Source organism: Meles meles, chromosome 10, assembly GCF_922984935.1.
Source record: "Meles meles chromosome 10, mMelMel3.1 paternal haplotype, whole genome shotgun sequence".
NCBI lineage: Eukaryota > Metazoa > Chordata > Mammalia > Carnivora > Mustelidae > Meles > Meles meles.
The window spans coordinates 23,326,000-23,347,988 of record NC_060075.1 but is presented as its reverse complement, the minus strand read 5'-3'; the positions used below and the strand labels follow the sequence as shown (position 1 = coordinate 23,347,988).

The following is a 21,989-nucleotide window of genomic DNA, read 5'->3' as shown; positions in this document are numbered from 1 at the left end:
ATTCTATTTAAGCTGCTATAACAAAAATACCGCTGCTTGGGTAGCTTATGAAGAGCAGAAACTTATTTCTCACAATGCTGGTTGCAGGGGAAGTCCAAGATCAAGGCTCCTGCAGATTACGGGTCTGGTGAGAGCCACTTCCTGGTTCTTGGGCAGCTGTCTTTTCCCTGTGTCCTCTCGTGGTGGAAGGCGTGAGGAAGCTCTCTGGGATCTCTTTTAGGGTCTCTTTTATAAGGACACTAATCCTATTCATGAGGACTCCATTCTCAGGACCTAAGCACCTCTCGAAGGCCTCTTTTCCTGATACCATCACGTGGGGAGGAGGTGGTTAGGAATATGAATGGGGGGAGTGTACAAATATTCGATCAATAACATTCTTGTTCGTTTTCCTTATGGCAGCACTATGCCCACTACCTACACTGCACTCAACCTGTTTGTGTCAGATCAACATGTTAAGCACAGTGTCTGTCCATCGACCAAGATTCTACGGAAATAGGAAGGGGGCGGGGGGGGGCGGTTTGAAACCGCAAGGAACTGAGATGGCAGGATTGCTGGTGATGCTTCCAAATTTCCACTAGTGGGTTCCAGAGCTTCTGAAATAAGCATTTAAAATATATAGTTACTAAACCTGATTGCCGTTACTCTTAAATATCTTCTAGTTGTTACACGTAGGTTAGTTTTGTCTCCTTGATTTTATTGTCATCCCCCCGGGGATTCTCTCTCTTCTTTCGTATTCCCACAGCTTTGGGCGCATTGCTGAACACACGACGTAGATACTTGTTGATTTTAAGGCATGTGTGTTTGCATGTGTGTACAGCAACAGGGTAGAGGACATGGGTGTGTAATGCAGTGTGCATTCCATCTCATCCCCTTTCCCTTGAGCAGCTGCTGCCTGGATGCTTCCCTTCTCGGAGGAGGCGGCAGAATCACTGACCCTTTAACAAGTTGTCCCTCACAGAACAGGTGTCTCCCCCGCCTTTCGGAGGAGAGGGATGGCGGGACGCTTAGTGACATCAGCGACCGGCCAATGAGAAGTCAGGCTTCGGCGGCCGCGCCAATGGACTGCCAGGGGCGGGCTCGGTTTCCTGGGAGCCGGGCGGGCCAGGCTGGTCCTCCCGCCGCCTCGGAGTCTCCGCGGCTCACGCTGTCCGCCGCCGCTCCCGCGACTCCCGGCGGCGGCGCTCCTCCCGGACGCACGGCTCGGGCATTTCCCAACGCGGCGCAGCTCCCCCGCCTCTCGGGCTCCCGCGGTGGCTCGGCTCATGCCCCGGGGCGAAGGGCGCGCAGGTGGGCCGGCCGCCGCGGGGAGATAGGCCACCGGGGGGACGGCGAGGGGACCATGGCCCGGAGACCCGGGGCGCCGGCCGGCTATGGGGAGGAGTTCACCTTCGTCAGCCCGCTGGTGAAATACCTGCTCTTCTTCTTCAACATGCTCTTCTGGGTGAGTCGTGGGGTCTTGGGGGCACCTGGGCTGCAGGGCACCCCTCGAGGGTGCAGTGGGCTGTCCACGGCCGAGGAGGGGGCGTCCCGGAATGCCAGGTTCAAGGCGAGCGTCGTGAACACCACTGCTTAGTTTTCTGGGCTGATGACACTTTGGGGTAATTTATCCTGGGGAGGGACACCATACTGGCACCGCGTCTGGAGGGGATGTTGGGGGTGGGGAGAGGGGGAGGATAATGCAAGAGATTCAGTGAAGACTTAACGGATATCCTCTGGTCATTTGATGAGGATCTGTGACAGGCCAAAATAATGGGTTTGCGCAGGAGAAGCGGGTTTTCCTGTTGGCTCAAAGCAGATCCAATGGTACATTCATGTTTGGGGGACTTTCAGGTCTGGGGTCTGGGAGGCTGAGCAGCAAAGAAAAAAGAGGAAGGGGGGAAAACCCAGACCTTCCTTCCCCCTTACCTCAGAGAGGATAGGTTAAAGGGCTTCATCTTTTCCTTTTGGAGGCCTCTGGTGCCCCTCTCTTCCCAAAGGCTGAGAAGGGGCAGGAATGGCCTCCAGATGCGGATGTCTTTCCCAGCACTGTCCCAAACTTTGCCCCACCTTTCTCAGGACCAGACTCCATCCTCTGGAGCCTGACAGTTTTCAGCTTCTTTTAACTGGACCCTGTGTTGGGCTGAAAGGCCAGCTGTCCTTTCAGAATCTTACGATTAGCGTGGAAAAGTGGAAAAAATATTGGACTGGGCCCATCTGGATTCTCGTCTCCAACCTGTAGTTGTTGACTTGACGTTCATCTCTGTAGGCCCTAGTTCCCTCCTCCATAAAATCGAACCCAGTATGATCAGGAATGGCAGAAACACTCTGCTGGAGCCGGGAATCCAGCTGGAGCAGATCATGAAATGCTAGCTCAATCCTGTTTCATGTCTATAGAGTTCCTGAGCTCCTCTGGGTTTGAGAACATAGAGAGGTCCTTCTCCCATCCCCCTTTCTCTTCCAGCTCCAGCCATGCCAGAGCGGCTGCTGAAGGTGCCCATTATCCCTGCCCATTTCAGCCTGAGACCGAAAGTTCAGACTTGCAGGAGGGAGAAAGCTTGAGTCTAAAATATGTTTCCTAGGAGAGGGAGCAGACCAGGCATCTAAGCCCATTGCTGGAAAGGTTCACAGGGGCGGTGGTTTGAAGAACAGACACAAAGTACATAAGTGCTAGCCTGTTGGGACAAATGAGAGGAACCCCAGAGGGTGGTGGTAAGAGCTCAGCCATTGTACTGGGAAAAAAATGAAGTTTGAGTTCCTAACAAATTCTCAGTTTTAGAACTGGAAAAAAAAATCTAGAAGATATCCTGTCCAGTACCCACATTTTATATATGAGAAAACTAAAACACAGATATGTTAATTATCCAACATCTGACAGCTGGTTAATAAGTTTGCTCTGGTGGTTTTTCTACTGAAGTACAGTGCCTTTAGGGGAAGTCCGGGGCCCAGATGACTGCTACTGTAGCTAGGGCTTTAGTATTCCTAGTTAACCCAACTTCCCATGGTCTAGGGTCTGCCTCAGCTGGAGGTTAGGGAAGAACAGACAGAAACTCACCACCGCTCTGCGGGGGCTGGGGGATGTTCTAAGGGAAACTCCCTGCCTAAGGGCAAGTCCCAGTGAGCCCTCCTCCATGCTCACTGAATGTTCCAGGCCAGGAACATGCCATTTTTGGGGATGACATACCATCCTCAGAGCTAGCATTAGCATCCCAGGGACCTCAGATCCTCATTCTGAGTTTCTCTGTCAGCCGAGACCGCTTCCTCTTTGGAGCCCTTGGCACTTCACCCTTATCTGTGTTCCCCAGCGGCAACAGCTGGGTACATCTGTTACACTTGCGTTCATGGTCATTTTCTTGGATTCCCCCACCCTATTCCCCACCCCACCCCCCTTTTACCAGACAAATGACTTTGGGAGGTTGCAATCAGGGAGAGAGTGTGGCTCCATAGACCCATTTACCTTGGTAAAAATGATTCATTCAGGGTCAGAGGACCTGGCTAACCAAGCTGGCACCTCCCCAAATTAGAGAAGAGCCCCTTCTTGGCCCTACTTTAGACTCATAAAAAGTCAGAAGCTCTAGAAATAGCACAATGAAGGACAAGAGGCCCAGTTCCTTTCTGGCATCAACTTACTGTGTGACCCTAAGCCAATATATCTGTCTCTCTGTCCTTAATCTTTCTGCTCGAAAGGAGAAAAATTTTCTGCCTCTGTGAACTATTTAAAGATGAATGCATCACTTTTGGGAACTGTTTTCTTTCTTCAGGACCTGGGGCTGGATCTAAGGATGCATCTTTCTGTGTCCCAGTGTCCCTGGGACATTGACCTTCCCAGAGGCCAGTACTTTTTGGGTGTGACTGAGTGTTACTCTCCCCCAGGCCCGGAGACACAGAACTACATTCCACACAAATGCAGCTGGAGATGAAGGGCTGCTTCCCCAGCTCAGCAGTCCTCTTTCTTCCTACCACCCTTCAGGGACTGATTCCTGTGCTTTCTTCTTTGTAAGCTCTCCTAATAAGCCATCCTAATCAAATTCCCCTCTTCTGCCTAGGAGGCTCCCATGCTGGCCCTCTCCCTTTCCAGGCAGAGTGCCTGTTGTGGCCAGCCCCTGGAGGAGCTGCGGATGGGTGGTGTTTGTGCTGGAACACACTGGGAAGGTAGCCAGTATTGTCTGGGGTCACACTCAGTGCTGGGATGACACCGGTTATCCCTGCTGCGGCTCTAACAGCCCCGACCCTTGGGTCATTTAGTCTGACTCAGAAGGCTGCCGGCATCTTTGGGAGCAGGACCCGTTCCTCCTGTTCATGTTTCAAATCTCACTTCTCCTTTTGCCTAGGAGTTCTGGTTTTCTCCCCAGAATCATGCTGCTGGATGACTGATTGTCGGGATTCCATGACCCAGAGTCGTTGCCCCAACATCCCAAAAGTTGTATTATAATCTTTCAGTTAAGAGGTGGCTGAGTTTCCTCCCCTCCCTGTGCTGGACAGCTCTGTGCAGAAGCAAGACCAGTGCCACGGTATGTGCCTTATCAGCCTCGGGCACACACTGGCAGGGACATTATCAATGCTGCCCATAGTGGGCCTCTCCCTCCTTGCTGGTCCTTTTTCCACCCAGGGCCGCAGTTGCAGTAGTTTCGAGTCAGGCTGCACTCAGACCTCCAGTCCCTGTGACTCAGCCCAGACTTCCTTGGTGGCCATGCCTCAGGGCTCCCATGGCACCTTCTGTATACCTCGATTGCCTCATCCCTTACCTCTGCTGCAATGATGTGTTTATTTATGTCTCTTCTTCCAGACTTCAGGCCCCCGAGGATAGGGTCCGCTGCCTTATTCACTTCTTGCTTCTCAGGGCCCATATGAGTTCGGCAGTGGGTATTTACTGAATGTTTATTGAATGGCAAATGATGGAGCAGCCCATCAAATGATGGGTGAAGGCGTGATGCCCCTCCGCCCTCTTTTACGGACACTAGTCTCTCAAGATGTAGTACCACCAGAAGTCCTTGAGCATCCTTGGTGGGGGAGAGGGATCCAACTGTGTTCTCCTCTGCACTGGGTCCTGTGGCCTAGCACCCCTCCCTCAAGCCAGGTCAGCCATACTCCTCAGCATCTCCCTAGGGGTCGTGCATAATTACTACCTACAACACCCAGATTTTTTCACTCCCACTGCAGCGCACGTGGATAGATCTTTCCTAGACCGATCCAGGCCTCTAGTGAGGGATCTTCTTTAAGAAACTCACTGTCCCCTCCAGGACTACTGTACTGGAGTCCCCAGGGCAGTGAGAATGCTCCAGACCACCTGCGGCACCATCTGTGGCCATCTGGCTCAGGAGCCATAGGGAAATGACCAGCATCGAGCCTGGCAAAAACCCTTCCTAGTGACAGAGGCCCTTGCTACCACCCAGCATAACCCCCAGTGTACACGCGTGTGCACACGCATACCTAAGTACCTTAGAAGGCAGATCCCACCCTCTCCCCCACCCCAGGTCTCCTCCTTTCCCTGTAGACTAGGCAGGTTGTATTAAGTGACGTAGTCACATTCTTTTAATTAAAAAACAAAACAAAACATTAAACATGAAGACAGGAAGCCTATCCTATGCTGTCAAGTCACTCATATGCTTTCTTATCTCAACAGCTCTGTTTGCCTTGTGCCCAATAGAAAATCATAAACTTCAAGAAGCCTTTAAAAGAATAAAAGAAAACATGTAACACCTCTCAGAGTCTTGATAGCAGACTCTGTGTCAAGCTGGGACCTCCAGGACCATAGTTTGAGTGTTTTTACTCCCATGAGCCCTTATGGACTTCTGTCTCTCATGTTTAACTTTGGGAAACCACGATCAGCCATGGCTAAAGAGAAGCTGAACGGTTGGCTCCAGACATTGGAAAGGAAAGAGTTCTGTGGATTCCCCTACTCCAGCAGGGCATCCAGTCCAGAAGGGGAAGGCCAAGAGCTAGTTTCAAACAGATGGTTGCTACCTGAGAACCCCAGGAACAATGGTGCTGGGATGGCCACATGAGGACAGGGCATGCAGAGCCTGGGCAGAGAGAGAGAAGGCCCTGCTTTAGGTTGAGCAGGCTTATCCAGAAATAAGGACAGAGAGGACTGAGAAACCAGAGGTACAGACCCCTCCCTCCTTCCTCGTGTCCCTCTGGGTAAGAGCAAGGTTTTGGTTCCCACTCTATCCCCAGCTGTCCCCCACCATCACCTTCAAAAGGAAAGAGGAAGAGATTCCAAGAAGAGGAGAGGACTTTGAGACAGATGCCCCCACTAGATGTGGACTGGACTCTAGAACGTGGAGACAGGCATGGCCAGAGCTTTCTCTCAGGGGCTGGTGGGCCCTGCATGGTGATGCCATGTCTTCCCCTTTCAAGGTGCTGTTCTGGGGACTTTCCTCTGGGCGCTGCTGGCCCCATCACCTCTTGGTGCTCTCTGACTCTCCCCCTGGCCGGAGCCCCACCCAGTTTGGAGATTACCAGCTGCTCCCCCAGGAGGACTGCAGGCAGCTTCTTCCCACCTCACGTGATGCCCCAGGGGAATGCACGTGCCCTGGATTTGCCATGAGTCAGGGAGAGGAAGGCAGCCATGGGGCCCAGATCACACGGCTCCAGCTCTGGGGACAGAAAGACTTAGGTTCCTGTCCCATTTAGCTGCTCACTCCCTAAGGGAGCTGGGGAGAGTTACTTGAATTCTCCCAGCATCAGTTCTGTAAAATGAAGATGCTAACACCCTCTTGGGACTGTGGTCAGAATTCAAGGAAAGAGTTGATATAAAGGGTCTAGCCCAGTGCCTGACCCTTAGCACTCAACAAAGGGTAGCTACTGCTGTTGCTAGAAAGAGCTACTAGAGGTCACCCATTAGGGATGAGCTTGGAGAGCTAGGATGAGTGCTTCTTCCGACAAGTCGTAAGTAGCTGAGGTTTGAGTCCAGGTGAGGGCTAGCTAAAATTGGACCTGACTTCCTTCAGCCTCAAACCCCCTTTGCTCATATTTCTACTGTTAGCCAGAGAGAGGTGATAATGAATGATGCCTTTATATATTTTATAGTTCACAGAGACATTTCCTATCTATCATGGGAACAGAGACCCCACTGTGTCTCCAAGGGCCTTCCATGGGTCCCCTTGTCAGGGCTTGTCACACCACCTTGGTCTTAAGGTACAATCCAAGTGGACTCCAAGAGCTAATTTGCCTATAATTATTAGCATTTGAGTACAAAAGCCAGGAGAACTCTTATTCAGAGTTTCATCTTGGCGCCCTATAACCTTTCCTTCCTTCGTGCATTATAATATCCCTGAAGCTGTAGTGTTCCAGGGGCTGGAATAGGGTTTTTCTCGTATCACCAAATCATGGTTGTCTTTCGCAGTTTGCATGAAACAAAGTCAAATAATGGAGAGAATTTTCTCCATTTTCTATTTTCTCCCATGAACATCAGTATCTGTGGCTGCTTATCTGCCAGCAAGAGCTAGCAGAAGACAAAGGGAAGAGAACAAGGAGCAACCAAATATTATGGAACACCACGAAACTATTTAGAGTAGCACCTGTCTTATTATTTTATGAGATGTAGAGACATATGCTTAACAGCCTTGTCGTTGCTTAGTAAATTGTTCCTTATTTCTACAATAGAAATTAATACATTGTTCTTCCTCACCTGACACATTGAGAAGGACACAACATTACCTGTGTAAGATTTCTGTCAAAAATGTGTCACCTATAGGGTGTCAGGATGGCCGAGTGGTCTAAGGTGCCAGACTCAAAAATGTGTCACCTTATGGGGTGCCTGGATGGCTCAGTGGGTTAAGCCTCTGCCTTCAGCTCAGGTCATGATCCCAGGGTCCTGGGATCGAGCCCCATATCAGGCTCTCTGCCCAGCAGGGAGCCTGCTTCTCCCTCTGTATCTGCCTGCCTCTCTGCCTACTTCTGCCTACTTGTGATTTCTCTCTCTGTCAAATAAATAAATAAATCTTTTAAAAAAATGTGTCACGTGAATCTAATTGTGAGGAAACAATCAGATAAATTCAAACTGAGGGCTATTCTGCAAAAGAACTGGCCTGGGCTTATAAAAAATGCCAGTGTTGGGGGACCTGGCTGGCTCAGTCAGTAGAGCATGCAACTCTTGATCTTGGGGTCGTGAGCTCCAGCCCCACACTGGGCATCATGAGCTTTCAAAAAAAAAAAAAAAAAAAGCCAGTGTCAAAAATATGTCAGAACAAGTGTTGACAAGGACATGGAGAAATTGGAACCCTGGTGCTTTGCTGGTGAGAATCTGAAATCATGCAGCTACTAGAGAAAAAGAGCCCCGTAACTCCTCAAAAAATTAAACATAGAATTACCATATGACCTGGCAGTTCCACTCCTGGGTATATACCAAAGAGAGTTGAAAATTGGTATTTAGGGGTGCCTGGGTGGCTCAGTGGGTTAAGCCTCTGCCTTCGGCTCAGGTCATGGTCTCAGGGTCCTGGGATTGAGCCCCGCATCAGCTCTCTGCTCAGCAGGGAGCCTGCTTCCCCCTCTCTCTCTTCCTGCCTCTCTGCCTACTTGTGATCTCTCTCTGTCAAATAAATAAATAAAACCTTAAAAAAAAAAAGGTATTCAGGTGCACCTGGGTGACTCAGTTGGTTGGGCGTCTGCCTTCCACTCAGGTCGTGATCCCTGGGATTGGGCCCTGCATCTGGCTCCCTGCTCAGCAGAGAGTCTGCTTCTCCCTCTCCTTCTGCTGCTCCCCCTGCTTTTGCTCTCTCTCTCTCTCTCTTTCTGTAAAATAAATAAATAAAATCTTTAAAAAATTAAAAAAAAAGAAAATAGGTATTCAAACAAAAACTTGTACACCAACATTCAAAGCAGTACTATTTATAGTACCCAAAAGGTGGGAACAATTCAAATGTCCATCCATGGATGAATGGATAAACAAATTGGGTTATATCCGTACAATGAAATATTATTAGGGCATAAAAAGTAGTGAAGTACTGATACAGGCCACAGCATGGGTGAACCTTGGAAACTTTATACTCAGTGAAAGAAACGAGACACAAAAAGCCATATTTATAGGTAATGTGCAGAATAGACAGAACCATAGGAATAGAAAGCTGACTTGTGGTTGTCAGGGGTTGGAGGTGTGGCGGGAATGGGAGAGTGACTGTTTCATGAGTTAAAGGTTTCTATTTGGGGTGATGAAAAAATCCTGGAACACGATAGCAGGGATGTGCACATAGCAACGTGAATGTAGTTAAGGCTGCTAAACTGTAAAATGGTTAATTTTTTGATATATATTTTTTACCACAATTCTAAATTTATTTTTATTTATTTTTAAAGATTTATTTATTTGACAGAGTGGGAGAAAGAGAAAGTGTGAGCAGGGAGAGGACAGAGGGAGAAGCAGACTTCCCGCTGAGGAGGGAGACCAATGCAAGGCTCAATCCCAGGACCCTGAGATCATGACCTGAGTTGAAGGCAGATGCTTAACCAACTGAGCCAGCCAGGTGTCCCTTACCACAATTTTTTAAAAGTCAGTGTCTTGAGACCAAAAACAAAGAAAAGGAAAAAGAATAAAACTGTAAAACTCTCCCAGGCCAAAGGAGACTTGATCGCTAAAGATTACTAAATTCATGATCTTTTATGGGATCCTGGATCAGAAAAAAAGAAAAAAAAAAACAGTTATAAAGGATGTTATTGGGAGAACTGGGGAAAGGTAAATATGGACTGTAAATTAGATAGCAGTGATAGCATATTAAAGTTTCAGAAAAGAATTTAGTATTTCAAAATTGTACAGGTTATATGAATAGAATTTAGTATTTCAAAATTGTACAGGTTATACTAATAGAATTGTAGATGCATGGTGCTCTTACCCCTGAACAGTTTTAAGATCCATTGCCTTACCCTTTGGTGTAAGGACAAACCCCTCCTGATTAAGGTTTATGAAATTGCTTGCAAGTAAATCCCAGTTTAGGAAAATCTGATATTAAAAAATGTGGATTTACTAACCAATTAACACCTAACAACTTGGGAATGGCTGTATTTAAATAGATTCCATTTTTTAAAAGATTTTATTTATTTATTTGTCAGAGAGAGAGAGAGAGGGAGCACAGGCAGACAGAGTGGCAGGCAGAGGCAGAGGGAGAAGCAGGCTCCTTGCTTAGCATGGAGCCCAATGTGGGACTCGATCCCAGGATGCCGGGATCATGACCTGAGCCAAAGGCAGCTGCTTAACCAACTGAGCCACCCAGGCATCCCCAGATTTCATTTTTTAGAACAGATTTAGTTTTACAGAAAGATTGAGAAGATGGTACAGAGTTCCCATATACCCTACATCCAGTTTCTCTTGACATCGGACGTGAGTATGATAACATGCACGCATGAGTACACATTCATGACAATTAATGGTATTATCATTATCACTGAGGTCCGTGCTTTATTCAGATCTCAGTTGTTTTTTTTTTAAGATTTTATTTATTTATTTGATAGAGATCACAAGCAGGCAGAGAGGCAGGCAGAGAGAGGGGGAAGCAGGCTCCCCGCCCAGCAGAGAGCCCAATGCGGGACTCGATCCCAGGACCCTGAGATCATGGCCTGAGCCAAAGGCAGAGGCTTAACCCACTGAGCCACCCAGGCACTCCTCAGATCTCAGTTTTCAGGTAACACCCATTTTGTGTTCCAGGAGGCTATCCAGGATACCAAATTTCATTTAGTTGTCCTGTCTCCTTAGGTTTTTTTGGCTGTGACAGTTTCTCAGAATTTCCTTGGTTTTGGGGGTGCCTGGGTGGCTTAGTCAGTTAAGTGTCTGCCACTTGATTTCAGCTCAGGTTGTGATCTCAGGGTTGTGGGATGGAGCCCTGTGTTGGGCTTGCTCGGGTCAAGAGATTGTCTCTCTGCCCCTCCCCCCTCCAAAAAGAAAAAAAGAAAGAAAGAAAAGAATTTCCTCAGTTTTGATGACTTTGACAGTTTGGAGGCATACTGGTCAGTTATTTTGTAGAAAATCCCTGTGTTGGAACTTGCCTGGTGTTTTTCTCATGGTTATATTGGGGTTATGTATTTTCAGGAGGAAAACCACAGGAATGAAGTGTCATTTTCATCACATCATATCACATACCTGTGATTTATTTCTGCTGGTGTTGACCTTACTCACCCAGCTGAGGCAGTGTTTGCCAGGTGTCTCCACCCATAAAGTTAGCCTTTTCGCCCCTCTTGCATCCTGTGCTCTTTGGAAAGGAGTCACAAAGGGGGCAGCCCACACAGGGGAGTGGGGAGTTGGGCTCCACCCCCTTGAGAGTGCAGCATCTATACCAGAGTGCAGCATCTACACACAAATTATTTGGAATTCTTCTGCATGGGAAATTTGTCTTTTCTCCCTCGCTTATTTATTTAAGTCCTTTAAAAAAATTTTAAGTCCTTTTTATCCGTATGGACTCATGAGTATTTTATTTTTGGGGTAATAATTTCATACTTCCTCATTTCGATGTCCCTTTGGCATACCCATGTCAGTGTGTGTGTGTGTGTGTGTGTGTGTGTGTGTGTGTGTGTTTGAGCATTTCCTTACTTTCTGGCACCATGAAACACATACTCCAGGCCTATCTTGTATATCTCCTGCTCCAGTCGTAGATTGAACCATTTTCCAGGAGCCCAGGGGATGGCTATTTTCATTATAAGGTGATTACTCACCTTCTATAAGGATAAAGGCATTGGTGCATGCAAGTTATTTTATATAATTTGATTGACAATCTTTGGGAACATGCCTTTTGCTAGACTCAGCTATTTTAAAAACTGTGTCTGGCTTTTGAAAATTTCCAGTGAGGCTTCATTCTCGCCAGACTATGAAAAGCCATTCTAAGAAGTGTCTTTATCTCCATCCTCATCATGAAAGGAGTTCATTGGCGATATTGCGGGGTGTGATAAGGATTTTGTGGCAAAGCCTGACACGGTGGAAAGAGCTCCAGACTGAGACTGGAGACTGGGTTTAGTCCAGATGTTTCCTCTGCATCCATGTGCACTTGGTCAGGCATCACCGTGCTCTTTGGGCCTCATCTATAAAAAGAGGTGAGTGGCTGAGCTCATTTCTAAGGTTCTATTCAGCTCTAAAGCGCCGTGCTATTAACGGCAGTGGCGTTAATTTTGGGACGGCAGTGGCTTTGAGGAATTCAGGGTGGGAGATGTGGGCAGGAATGGGGTGTGAAAGAGCAAGCTGTGACTCCAGGATGAAGAGGCAGATCAGTGATAAAATGTCGCATTTTAGCATTAGCTAGTGAGCCCCAGGTAAGCAGTGTCATTAGCGATCGTATTAAATATTAATGATGATATTAAAGTCTTCATCTGGGTTTTAATGTAACCTGCACCTGCCGCTCTAGATCCCTGGCTGAGTGTGCTTTAGGCTTGTGATGCTCAAACTTGGCCGCACATTGGAATCACCTGGAACGCATTCAGAAGTACCGTTGCCTGGGTTCCAATGTCAGAGATTCTGAAATAGGTGGTTTGGGGTATAGCCGAGGCATCAGCAGTTTTAAGTTCTTCTCTCCCTGTCCTCCCTCCCATTCTAATGACACAAAGTTTGGAAAGATAGGCAGGCTCTGGATGTTCTTGTCCCTCTCCCATATAACATACAGGTGTCCTTAAGGGCAGGGACCGTATCTTACTCATCTCTGCGGTCCTCAGAGTACCTTGTGCATAGCAGCTGAGGAACGGAATTTGGACAGTGTGTTAGTTTCCTTTTGGAACTGTAACAACTTACAACAAGCTTCATCGCTTACTAGGACACAAATTAATTTTCTTACGTTCTGAGGGTCAGAATTCCAAGATGGGTCTCACTGGGTAAGATCAAAGTATCATCAGGGCTGGTCCCTTCTGGAGGCTCCAGAGAACCTATTTCCTGCCTTTCTCTGCTTTCAGAGGCTGTCCATCTTCCTTGGCTCCTGGCACCACACCACTCCAACCTCTGCTTCCACTGTCATGCCAATCTCCTTCTCTGACTCGGACCTTCTTGCCTCCCTCTTCTAAGGCCCTCCAGGATAATTTCCCTGTCTCAAGACCCTTCATCACATTTGCAAAGCCCCTGTGGCCGTGAAGGAGACATATTCACAGGTTCCAGGAATTAGAACAGGACATCTTTGGGGGGGGGGCACTAGTCTACCTACCACAGATAACTGTGTTATCTGTGAACATACGACTGCTGTAATTACAGGCTCCACATGGAATTAAGTTATTGTGTTCTGTGACATCTCTTTACTTTCTCTTTCTTGTTTTAGCTGTGTTAGGATTTAATCAGAGACCATCTCTGTGGAAAGTTATACATCCTGGTGGAAAGTTAACATGTTGCAAAACAGTGAGGAGCCTGGGGAAAAAAAGAGAAATAATCTTTTTATTTATACATATCTTTCAGTGATTCAGTAAAAGGATATTCAGAACCATTAATTGGCTGTGGGGGGTTTTAAAGGGCAGGCCGAGATGCTCAGTCACTCTGGCAAAGGGCTGTGCCTGCAGGCCTTGGGGTGGCTGGGCCGTGTGGTTTCCTCGCCTCCCACCCACCCCACCTTGCTCCTTGCTCCACTTGCTGGGGGACGGCATGCCGGTTCCCCCAGCCCCACTCTCAGCTCTGCCAGCAGCTCCCTCTCTCCTGCACAAAGAGCATAAGGGTCAGCATCTAATACATCTGGCCCTGAGTCCGAGGCAGTGTCAAATGATTGAGGGGGGGCAAAGCTGTCTATCTAGCCAGAGAAGAGTCCGGAAAGATATGGTTTTAGATAAGGGTCTCCAATTACTGCTAAATGGAAGGCAGAGGCCACGAAGGAAAAATGTCTTTCTGCTGAGGGGCTACTCTGACCCTATTACCTCTCGAGGGGCCCTATTCCCTTCTCCCACTAAAGCCCCAAGATGGCTCTTTCCAGCTGGTCTCTGTCTTGCAGGACAGTGGAGTCTAGCCAGCCATCTCCTTCCCCACTGAGTTGGTCAAGTCCCTGCTGCTGAGAATTCCCTCCAGCCAGAGCTTGGTCCCAGCTATTGCCATGGTGACAGCCAGCTGCTGCTTAGCACCAGCCTGGGGACTGGGCACAAAGAAAGAGTGGCCAAGAGATGTGCACCCTGGGCTGCCCTGCACTCCTGGAGGCCTGGCGGGTGGGTGGGAGTCGGGGCAGGAAAGGCCCCTTTGAGGATCGCTGGTAGTCTCTGCCGGGTTTGTTCTCTTGGGGAGGAGCTGGGAAGTTTGAAGCGTCTAAACTCTTTTGCTCCGCGCTGGGATCCAGGTTTACAAAGACAAAGCCTCCTTTTCCAAGGCAGTTTGGCATTTTACACACATGCATTCGTGCATGCATCCTTTCACATTGAGATGCACTTGCTTTCTTGCATTTGACACCATTTTGACCCCCAAGAGAGTTAGAGACCTGGGAGTTTACATCTACTCAGGTCTGTTTCAGCTTTAACACCTGCCCATTGGGGGCGCCCAGGTGGCTCATTCAGTTAGGCATCTGCCTTTGGCTCCTCACGACCCCAGAGCCTGCTTTTCCCTCTCCCTCCGCCCCTCCCCCCCATCATGCTCTTTCTTGCATGCACGCATGCACTCTCTCTTTCAAATAAATAAATAAATATTTTTCAAAAACCCTTCCCTTTGATGTAGTTGAATTCAAATCCAAAACTTGTGACCCTGGACAAGTTAACTCTTAGTAATGGTAGATGATATTTATTGTCAGGCATTGTGTTAAGTGCTTTCCATGCGTTATCTAATTTCACAGTAGTTTTATGAGATGTAGTTGTTTTAAAAATCCGATCTTCAGACACAAAAACTCAAGCTTAGAGATTTATCAGAGGCCCAGGTTTCACTGGCTCCAAAGCCCACATTCTTACCCACTGTTAATAACCTTGAATTGCCTTAATTTCCTCATCTGTAAAATGGGAAAAGAGCTGCCCCACGCAATAACTGTGTTGTGGGGATCAAGTGAGATTATCTTGGTAAAAGCTTTTCTTGGAGACAAAGCAGACAGATGCTATAAACTGTATCTTTTGGGGGGACAGAGATGCTCATCTCTGGCTCCTGGGAAAGTCATCTTCCTCCTGTTCTTCCTTAAGGTAATTTACGAGGGGCTCTCTGGTTTCCAAAATCTCAGGGTCTGCCTCCTTCCCTGTGTCCACAGGTGATTTCCATGGTGATGGTGGCTGTGGGAGTTTATGCTCGGCTGATGAAGCATGCAGGTGAGCTATAGGCCCCCTCCAACTCCCCATGATTCTTGCCAAGCCCCTTCTCTGCTTCCTTCAGCCCTGGCCCTTTAATATGCTTTCCCATGTAAGCTGTGGGGCTAAAGAGGACAGCTGCCTTCTAGCCCAGTCTCAACCCCCTACTCCAAGGCAGCAGGCCAGCCATGCCCGTTCACCAGGATTTCCCTGAGCTCCCACAAATCTTCCAGGATGTGCCTGCATGCTAGGCTTGGGAAGTGTCAAGGAAAGGAGGTAGGCCTCTAGGAGCAGGGAGTAATCCGAGGCCTCAGCCCCTCCCTCCCTCTGTCCTGAAGTAACTCAACCTCCATTCCGGTTCTACTGCACGAAGTCTCCAGGAAACAGAATCTGCAAAACTGGGAGCCTAATGCCATTCTAATTCTTTTCTGGAGCGGAAGTGGTTCCTCCTCTCTTAATCTTGGGAATAAAGGCTCTCACTTTGTTAGTTCCTCAAATGAAATGTCACAAACCCTTCTAGGCCCTTTTTATTCTCCCCCTGGGAGGGGAGTAGTGCCTCCCTATAACCGTCATCTAACCCTACTAGAGATTCCCCCAGCAGAGAAGAACAGTTTTGGGGGACACCCCTACCTCGTCCCTGGGTATTACTCTCAGCCAGCCCCAGGCTCAGACTGAGAGACAACCCCTCCCCCAGAAGCAGCCTTGGCCTGCCTGGCAGTGGACCCTGCCATCCTGCTGATTGTGGTGGGCGTTCTCATGTTCCTGCTCACCTTCTGCGGCTGCATTGGATCCCTTCGTGAGAACATCTGCCTCCTACAGACGGTGAGTGATCAGGGGCCCCACCATAAAGACCCTGGCCTCCTCCCTATGCCTCCCAGGCTCCTGATGCCATTCCTACAACCTTTCAGTTTTCTCTGCACCCCCTCCAAAGGCCTGTACTGTCTGCTCCCCACTATAGAGCTCAGCCCAGATGACCCGGCACAGGATGGCCACCCTTAAGACAGCATGGTGGAGGCAGTGGCCTTTATCACACATGGGGCATCTGGGAGAAGTGCCCCGTAGCCCCCCAGGATCCAGTACTCCCATGGCCCTGGGGGAGGGGCTGGAGCTCAGCATGGTAATCGACTGCCTCCTTTTCCTGCCTGCTCCCCACAGTTCTCCCTCTGCCTCACCATCGTGTTCCTGCTACAGCTGGCTGCAGGGGTCCTGGGCTTCGTCTTCTCAGACAAGGTAATGTTGGGGGTCAAAGGGCCTCCTCAGGTGTGAGCCAGAGGGAGGAAGGGAAGGTTCCTGCCTGTGCTTAGCCTGATTAATTAACCACAGTGATCTGTCCCCTGAGAAGCGTCCGCCTTTGAAAGATTCTCCTTAGGGGTGGACGAATGGCCTTTAAAGTCACCATATTTAAGCAGGATTTCCAGATCATAAGCTGTTTTCCTCTGACAGTCTGAGAAGCCAACAGGAAAACAAATTCTATGACACAAAGTTAAAATAATCTGCAAACTTTAATGGCAAATTATTGGGTAAAACACAATTATCAAGTAGACTGTAGACAATATGAAGAATCTTTTATTTCTTCTAAACATTGCTTATTGGGATAAACAGAAGGAAAGAAGAGGGAAAGTAAACGAGATTTTGAGCAGTGCTCACCATAGCTGGAAGTGATCTGCTATTTAGGGACAGTCCTTTTATTTAAGAACAAGAATTCCTTTCTCAAAGGGCAAATGATTGCCAGGGATAGTACTGGACTATAGACAACAAACTTTGAGAAAAGTAGCAGAGGAAGGAGGAAGAAAGCACTGTGGAAACTATGAAATGGGGAGCCACTGAGTTCATTCAGAATGTCCTAGTCCTTCTGGCTTAGTAAAATCCTAAAATGATTTGTTTGGAGTCGAAATAGATGCTATTCTCTTCTGTCCACTAGAGGTCAGTGTCTCAGCTTTAGAAGCACTTCACTAAAATACGGCTGTATTAGATTCTCTGCTTTGCATCAACAAGTATTTTGTGGTAATAGTGTTCAGAGGTAAATAAATCTTGGATTATCTCGGAATGTGGCTCTGAGAAGAGGGAGCAGCAGGTCCTGTGTTTGTTCTCTTGCCTCCTAGTACCTGAGGGCCCAGGGGTGGATGGGCTTGGGAACTGGCCATCAACCTAGGACCTGGTTCCGATTTCAAGGCTGACTTAAATGAGGAAGGATGATCACTGTCTACTGTTATTCCTGACTGGAGAAAAGGGTTAAGGATTAGTCCCATGTTCTGATTCCCTACTCATGTCTCTGGCAGGCACGAGGGAAAGTGAGTGAGATCATCAATAATGCCATTGTGCACTACCGAGATGACCTGGATCTACAGAACCTCATTGATTTTGGCCAGAAGAAGGTATGGGTGAGGAATGGGGGGAGGTCAGCTGTGGTCTCAGAGGCTGTAGGCAAAAGTTAATACCATCCTAATACGCACCTCACCCTTCAGGCCTAAGTGCTTCCTCATTACCTGCCAGGTAATGGACTCTGGAAGGACGTTTGGCAAAAAACCACACATAGCAGAGTACTTTAAAAATACTTTTAAGAGAACAGAGCAGTAGTGTATATAGTAATCTACCATGCGTGTAAAAAAAAAAGAGGAAAGAATATGTATTCATATTTACGAAGGGAATCTACAAGGATATGTAGAAACTATTCTAAGTGGTTACTTATGGGGGGATAAGGAAATGGTCAGATTTTAAATATTACCTATTCAAAAGTTAAGTTTTAAAAATTGTGCCAAAATGTACATAACATAAAATTTACCATTTTAACCTTTTTAAGTATATAAATCTGTGGCACCAAGGACCTTCACATTGTTTACATCCATCACCACATCCCTCTCCAGAACTTTTTCATCTTCCCCAAACGAAGCTCTACACATTAACCACTAACTCCCCATTTCCCCCTGCCCCAACTCCTGACAACCACCTTCTCTTTTCTGTCTCAATTTGACCACTCGAGGCACCTCATATGAGTGGAGTCGTAGGGTCTTTGTCCTGTGTGACTGGCTTATCTCACTTAGCATGTTTCCAGATTTCATCCATGTTGTATGAAATCTAGTTAGTTTCTAACTAACATGTTAGTTTCCTTCTTTTGAGGCTGAATAACCTTCTGTTGTATGTATCTACCACATTTCGTAAATTCATCCATCTTTTGGTGCACACTTGGGTCATTTGCACCATGTAGCTATTGTAAATCGTGCTGCTATAAATCAAAAGTTGAATTTTAAATAAAAGTGCTTTTGAGATCAGTACTGAGTTCCCCTTCCCGTGGTGCAACTTACTTGGATCCTACGTGCTTTCAAGGAGTAATTATGGGCCTATGATATTGAAGACTCTCTTCTGTTTTCTCTGTATTCAAAGAAATATTTTTAACAGTAATCCTTTAACTATTTCAGCCAGAGTTTTTGAAACACTCCCTTTTGCAGCCTCTATCCTGTGCAGAAACTGCTCTCAAGGAGCTCCTAGTTGAATGTGAAAAACAAACTATATATACAACTATGGTCGTCATAACAAGGCATATAAAGGGAAAGGCCACTGAGAAATGTGGGTTCAAGGTTTAAAAACACCCTGAATTTATAAATGGAAGCTGGCCACGGACTTTCAGCTGCTCTGAGGACTGGGTGATTCTTAACCTCTGTGGTGGGTTTTGTTGCAGTTCAGCTGCTGTGGAGGGATTTCCTATAGGGACTGGTCCCAGAACATGTACTTCAACTGTTCAGAAGACAACCCCAGCCGTGAGCGCTGCTCTGTGCCTTACTCCTGTTGCTTGCCTACCCCAAACCAGGTGAGCCTACATCTCATGTCATTTCCTCCTGGGCAGCAATTTCAGTTACTTGCCAACTAAGGTAGCCACTGTGGGGAATCCCCATTCCCTAGCTTAACGAATCAATCTTGTAGGACAGCTCCCAGATGTTTCTTTTCACCCCAATCTAATGGCTCTGTTTCCTTTTCCCTCCTGTGGTGCACACGGGGACTCAGAAGGTGCAGGTCTCTAAAGCAAGGAGAATTGAACTCAGATCTCCCAGAGGAAAGGAAGCGTGCATTTAGCAACTCCCAAGTTAGGATCCTTCACATATATTCCCCACCAATTTAGGAATTTAGGAAGGGTGGGAAGACCATCAGCGAGGGCCCGAAATAAAAAGTTTGGGAGTGGGAGTTCCATTTGGCTTTTCAACTCTTTCCCCAGGCAGTGATCAACACCATGTGTGGCCAAGGTATGCAGGCCCTTGACTACTTGGAGGCTAGTAATGTCATCTATACCAATGGCTGTATTGACAAACTGGTCAACTGGATACACAGCAACCTCTTCCTTCTTGGTGGTGTAGCCCTGGGCCTGGCCATCCCCCAGGTAACTTACCCCGTAAGACTCGTGGGTCCTACAGCCCCGCAAAGACTCCTTTGTTTTGGGGAGGGCACCTGGAGACCAGCTAGGGTGTCAGGCACTGACATTGCTAAGAAGCAGGGGATTGGGATGGTGCTAACCATACTGGGTGCTAACCATACTGGGATTCAGGGAAAACAAAGACACCACTCATTGCTGAGGGCCCAATCCATCTCGCCTCTCCCAGCTGGTAGGAATCCTGCTGTCCCAGATCCTTGTGAATCAGATCAAAGATCAGATCAAGCTACAGTTGTACAACCAGCAGCACCGAGCTGACCCGTGGTACTGAGAATCCATCCTCCACGTCCTCACTATGGCGACAGGCGAGCGTCATCAACCAATAGCAGTGGGTAGAGCTCTCGGCACCAAATGGAGATTTGGATTCCAGTTCCCCAGCAACAGCCCAGTGGGGAGAAGCCAGATCCAGCCCAGCAGAAGGCAGAGTGCACAGGTGGCCCATGTCTAGGAAGGCTGTCCATCCTCCTCTCCTCCATCCTAGCCCTCGGCATTGTTAGAGTTATTTTGCATTATTTTTAACCATACACATTTGGGTTTATGGTTTTTGTTTTTTTTTATTTTGTCTGGGCAGAGATGTTTGGGAAACATCGGTTGCACAGAGTCTTGGGAGTACTAGGTGTTGCTTTTCACCGAGATGCTACAACCAGTGGTCCTACCAGGGCTGCTACTGAGCCTCCTGGACATAATCTGATTCCATCTGTTTCCAGCAAGACCTGGCTGGAGAGTGGACGCTAACAGCCCTACCTGGAGTCCAGTTGGTATGATACCAGCTCCAGAAGGGAAGGGAGTGGAACAGGCAGTGAGCTGGGGGTCGACTGGGGACAGTTTTATGTGTTGGGTAGGAGTGGAAGGCGATATGTTTACTAAATGCTGCCCTGCCATCCTCCGAGGTAGTCAAAGTGAACTACATCCTGCCCCTCCCTCATTTCCATGGAAACGTGGCAGCAAGGGCAAGGGGTACAACAGCAGCCAAATTCATCCCTCTCCCCCACTCCACCCCTTTTTTAAATGTTTGGAACCACGGTCCTTATACTCTGCAGCCAGCAGAGGTGGGACTGAGCCATTTGTGTCCTTGAATTCCTCCCCTCTGGCCCTCCCTCTCCAGCAAGTGGGGTTTCTTTAACCTTGGCAGTATGCTGAGGAGGCACGATTAACATCCCCCCTCCCCCCGCCCCCATTACCCTGCACCAAAGCTCAGTATTTCTACAGTGTTAGAAGCAGGGATCTTGCTGGGGCAGGGGAGCCAGAAGTGGCAATAAAAGTTTGTTGACCTGCGCTAAATTGGACTCCATGAATTTTCCATTCTGGCAACTAGAAGGGGAGGGGTAGAAGGGCGCAGCGGGTGGGCCCGCCTTCCAGGTGGGGACTGGAGACTCCCCTAAACATCACAATACCTCCTGGGCCCCATCCCTCGCCCCATCTCCCTCCACCAGAGGCACTACTCCCCTTGCACAACCCCACCCTCTCTGGTCTGAATTAGGTCCAAAGGTTCCCAGTTCCGACCTGGGAATGGCGTAGTGTTATCCTAAAACCTGATGTTAATTTTTCCCCAAACTAAACTGAATTAAAATAGGCCACCCAAAACTTTGAGGACGGAGGTAGGTAAGAATACAGCTGGAAATCAGAGTCTAGCAGTCTCTGCTGGGACGGGGAGGAGAACGAGGAGGAAGAAGGCCTTCAACCACTCCAGCCCCCTCCTCCATCTTTATCTGAAGGAGCTGGTACCGCTGCCCGCCGTACTTCAAGGAGTAAAAAATTCCCAGCCGGGCGCGGGGCTTGCTCACGCCCTGAGAAGCGTGCGAGGGCGGCTAGCCCGGAGGCCCGGCTGGCGCGTCGGGGGCGGGGCCAGGGCGGGGCTGCGTGGCGCTGTGGGTGGTCCCCGCCCCCGCGGCGGCCGGAGCCGGCGCCTCCGCCCCCAGCCGGGGAGGAGCTGGGAGCTGGGTTGCCAGGGGGAGGTTGCGGGCTCCGGGACACGCTTCTGCTGTTTGTGCTCCCCGATGTCTCCTGGCTGCGCTCCGCTGTCGGGGGTCTCAGCCTAGGAGCTTTGGCCTGGCCGGAGAAGGACTCGAAAAAGTCCCTACCGCTCTGGGGAGACCAAGTCGCGAGTTCTCTCCCCGCCCCCAGTTTCTTCTAAACGAGCCTTCTGCTCCTGGGAGGGCGCCTTTCCAGCAGCCGCCTGGGGCCCCTGCCAATGTTTAGCTCCAGCTAGTAACACAACTGAAAGAAAAAAAAAATAAAATCATCACAAATAAAAAAATTAAAAGTAAGGGCTTTTTATTCTGAGAGAAGAGGAAAACGCGCTTTCTTTGTGTCCAAGATACATTTTATAAAGCATTTTTCACTTTTTCTTTTGGTGACGCGGACCGTCGTTTGGGTTAGGAGTTGGGGTGACGCACTTCCCCGGTTCACACCGGCTTGGAGGAGCTCGCCTGGCAAGAGGCTCATCTGGGGCCTCTTAGAATAG

The 21,989-nt window shown here is 48.5% G+C and overlaps 1 protein-coding gene across 3 annotated transcripts; it reads left to right on the top strand.

Moving 5' to 3' along the window:
* Positions 1-1,108: 1,108 nt before the first annotated feature.
* On the top strand, positions 1,109-21,765 carry TSPAN33 (tetraspanin 33). Of its 3 annotated transcripts, none has more exons than XM_046021616.1 (8): positions 1,109-1,441; positions 15,069-15,126; positions 15,800-15,927; positions 16,261-16,335; positions 17,385-17,480; positions 18,782-18,910; positions 19,313-19,474; positions 20,097-21,765. In XM_046021616.1, exons 1-8 carry the CDS (start codon positions 1,340-1,342, stop codon positions 20,139-20,141), a joined length of 795 nt encoding a protein of 264 aa, XP_045877572.1. In that variant the 5' UTR covers positions 1,109-1,339; the 3' UTR covers positions 20,142-21,765. The 3 variants fall into 3 exon arrangements, with proteins under 3 accessions (XP_045877572.1, XP_045877571.1, XP_045877570.1); XM_046021615.1 differs by having other exon boundaries at positions 15,803-15,927; positions 19,695-21,764; XM_046021614.1 differs by having other exon boundaries at positions 1,110-1,441; positions 19,695-21,764.
* The last annotated feature ends 224 nt before the right edge of the window (positions 21,766-21,989 follow it).

Bases quoted from the DNA above. Each gene is read 5' to 3' on its own strand.
- TSPAN33 (XM_046021614.1), top strand. From the start codon at position 1,340: ATGGCCCGGAGACCCGGGGCGCCGGCCGGCTATGGGGAGGAGTTCACC. The intron at 16,336-17,384 runs GTAATGTTGGGG...TGTCTCTGGCAG, and splicing joins GCTTCGTCTTCTCAGACAAG to GCACGAGGGAAAGTGAGTGA. The intron at 17,481-18,781 runs GTATGGGTGAGG...GTTTTGTTGCAG, and splicing joins TTGATTTTGGCCAGAAGAAG to TTCAGCTGCTGTGGAGGGAT.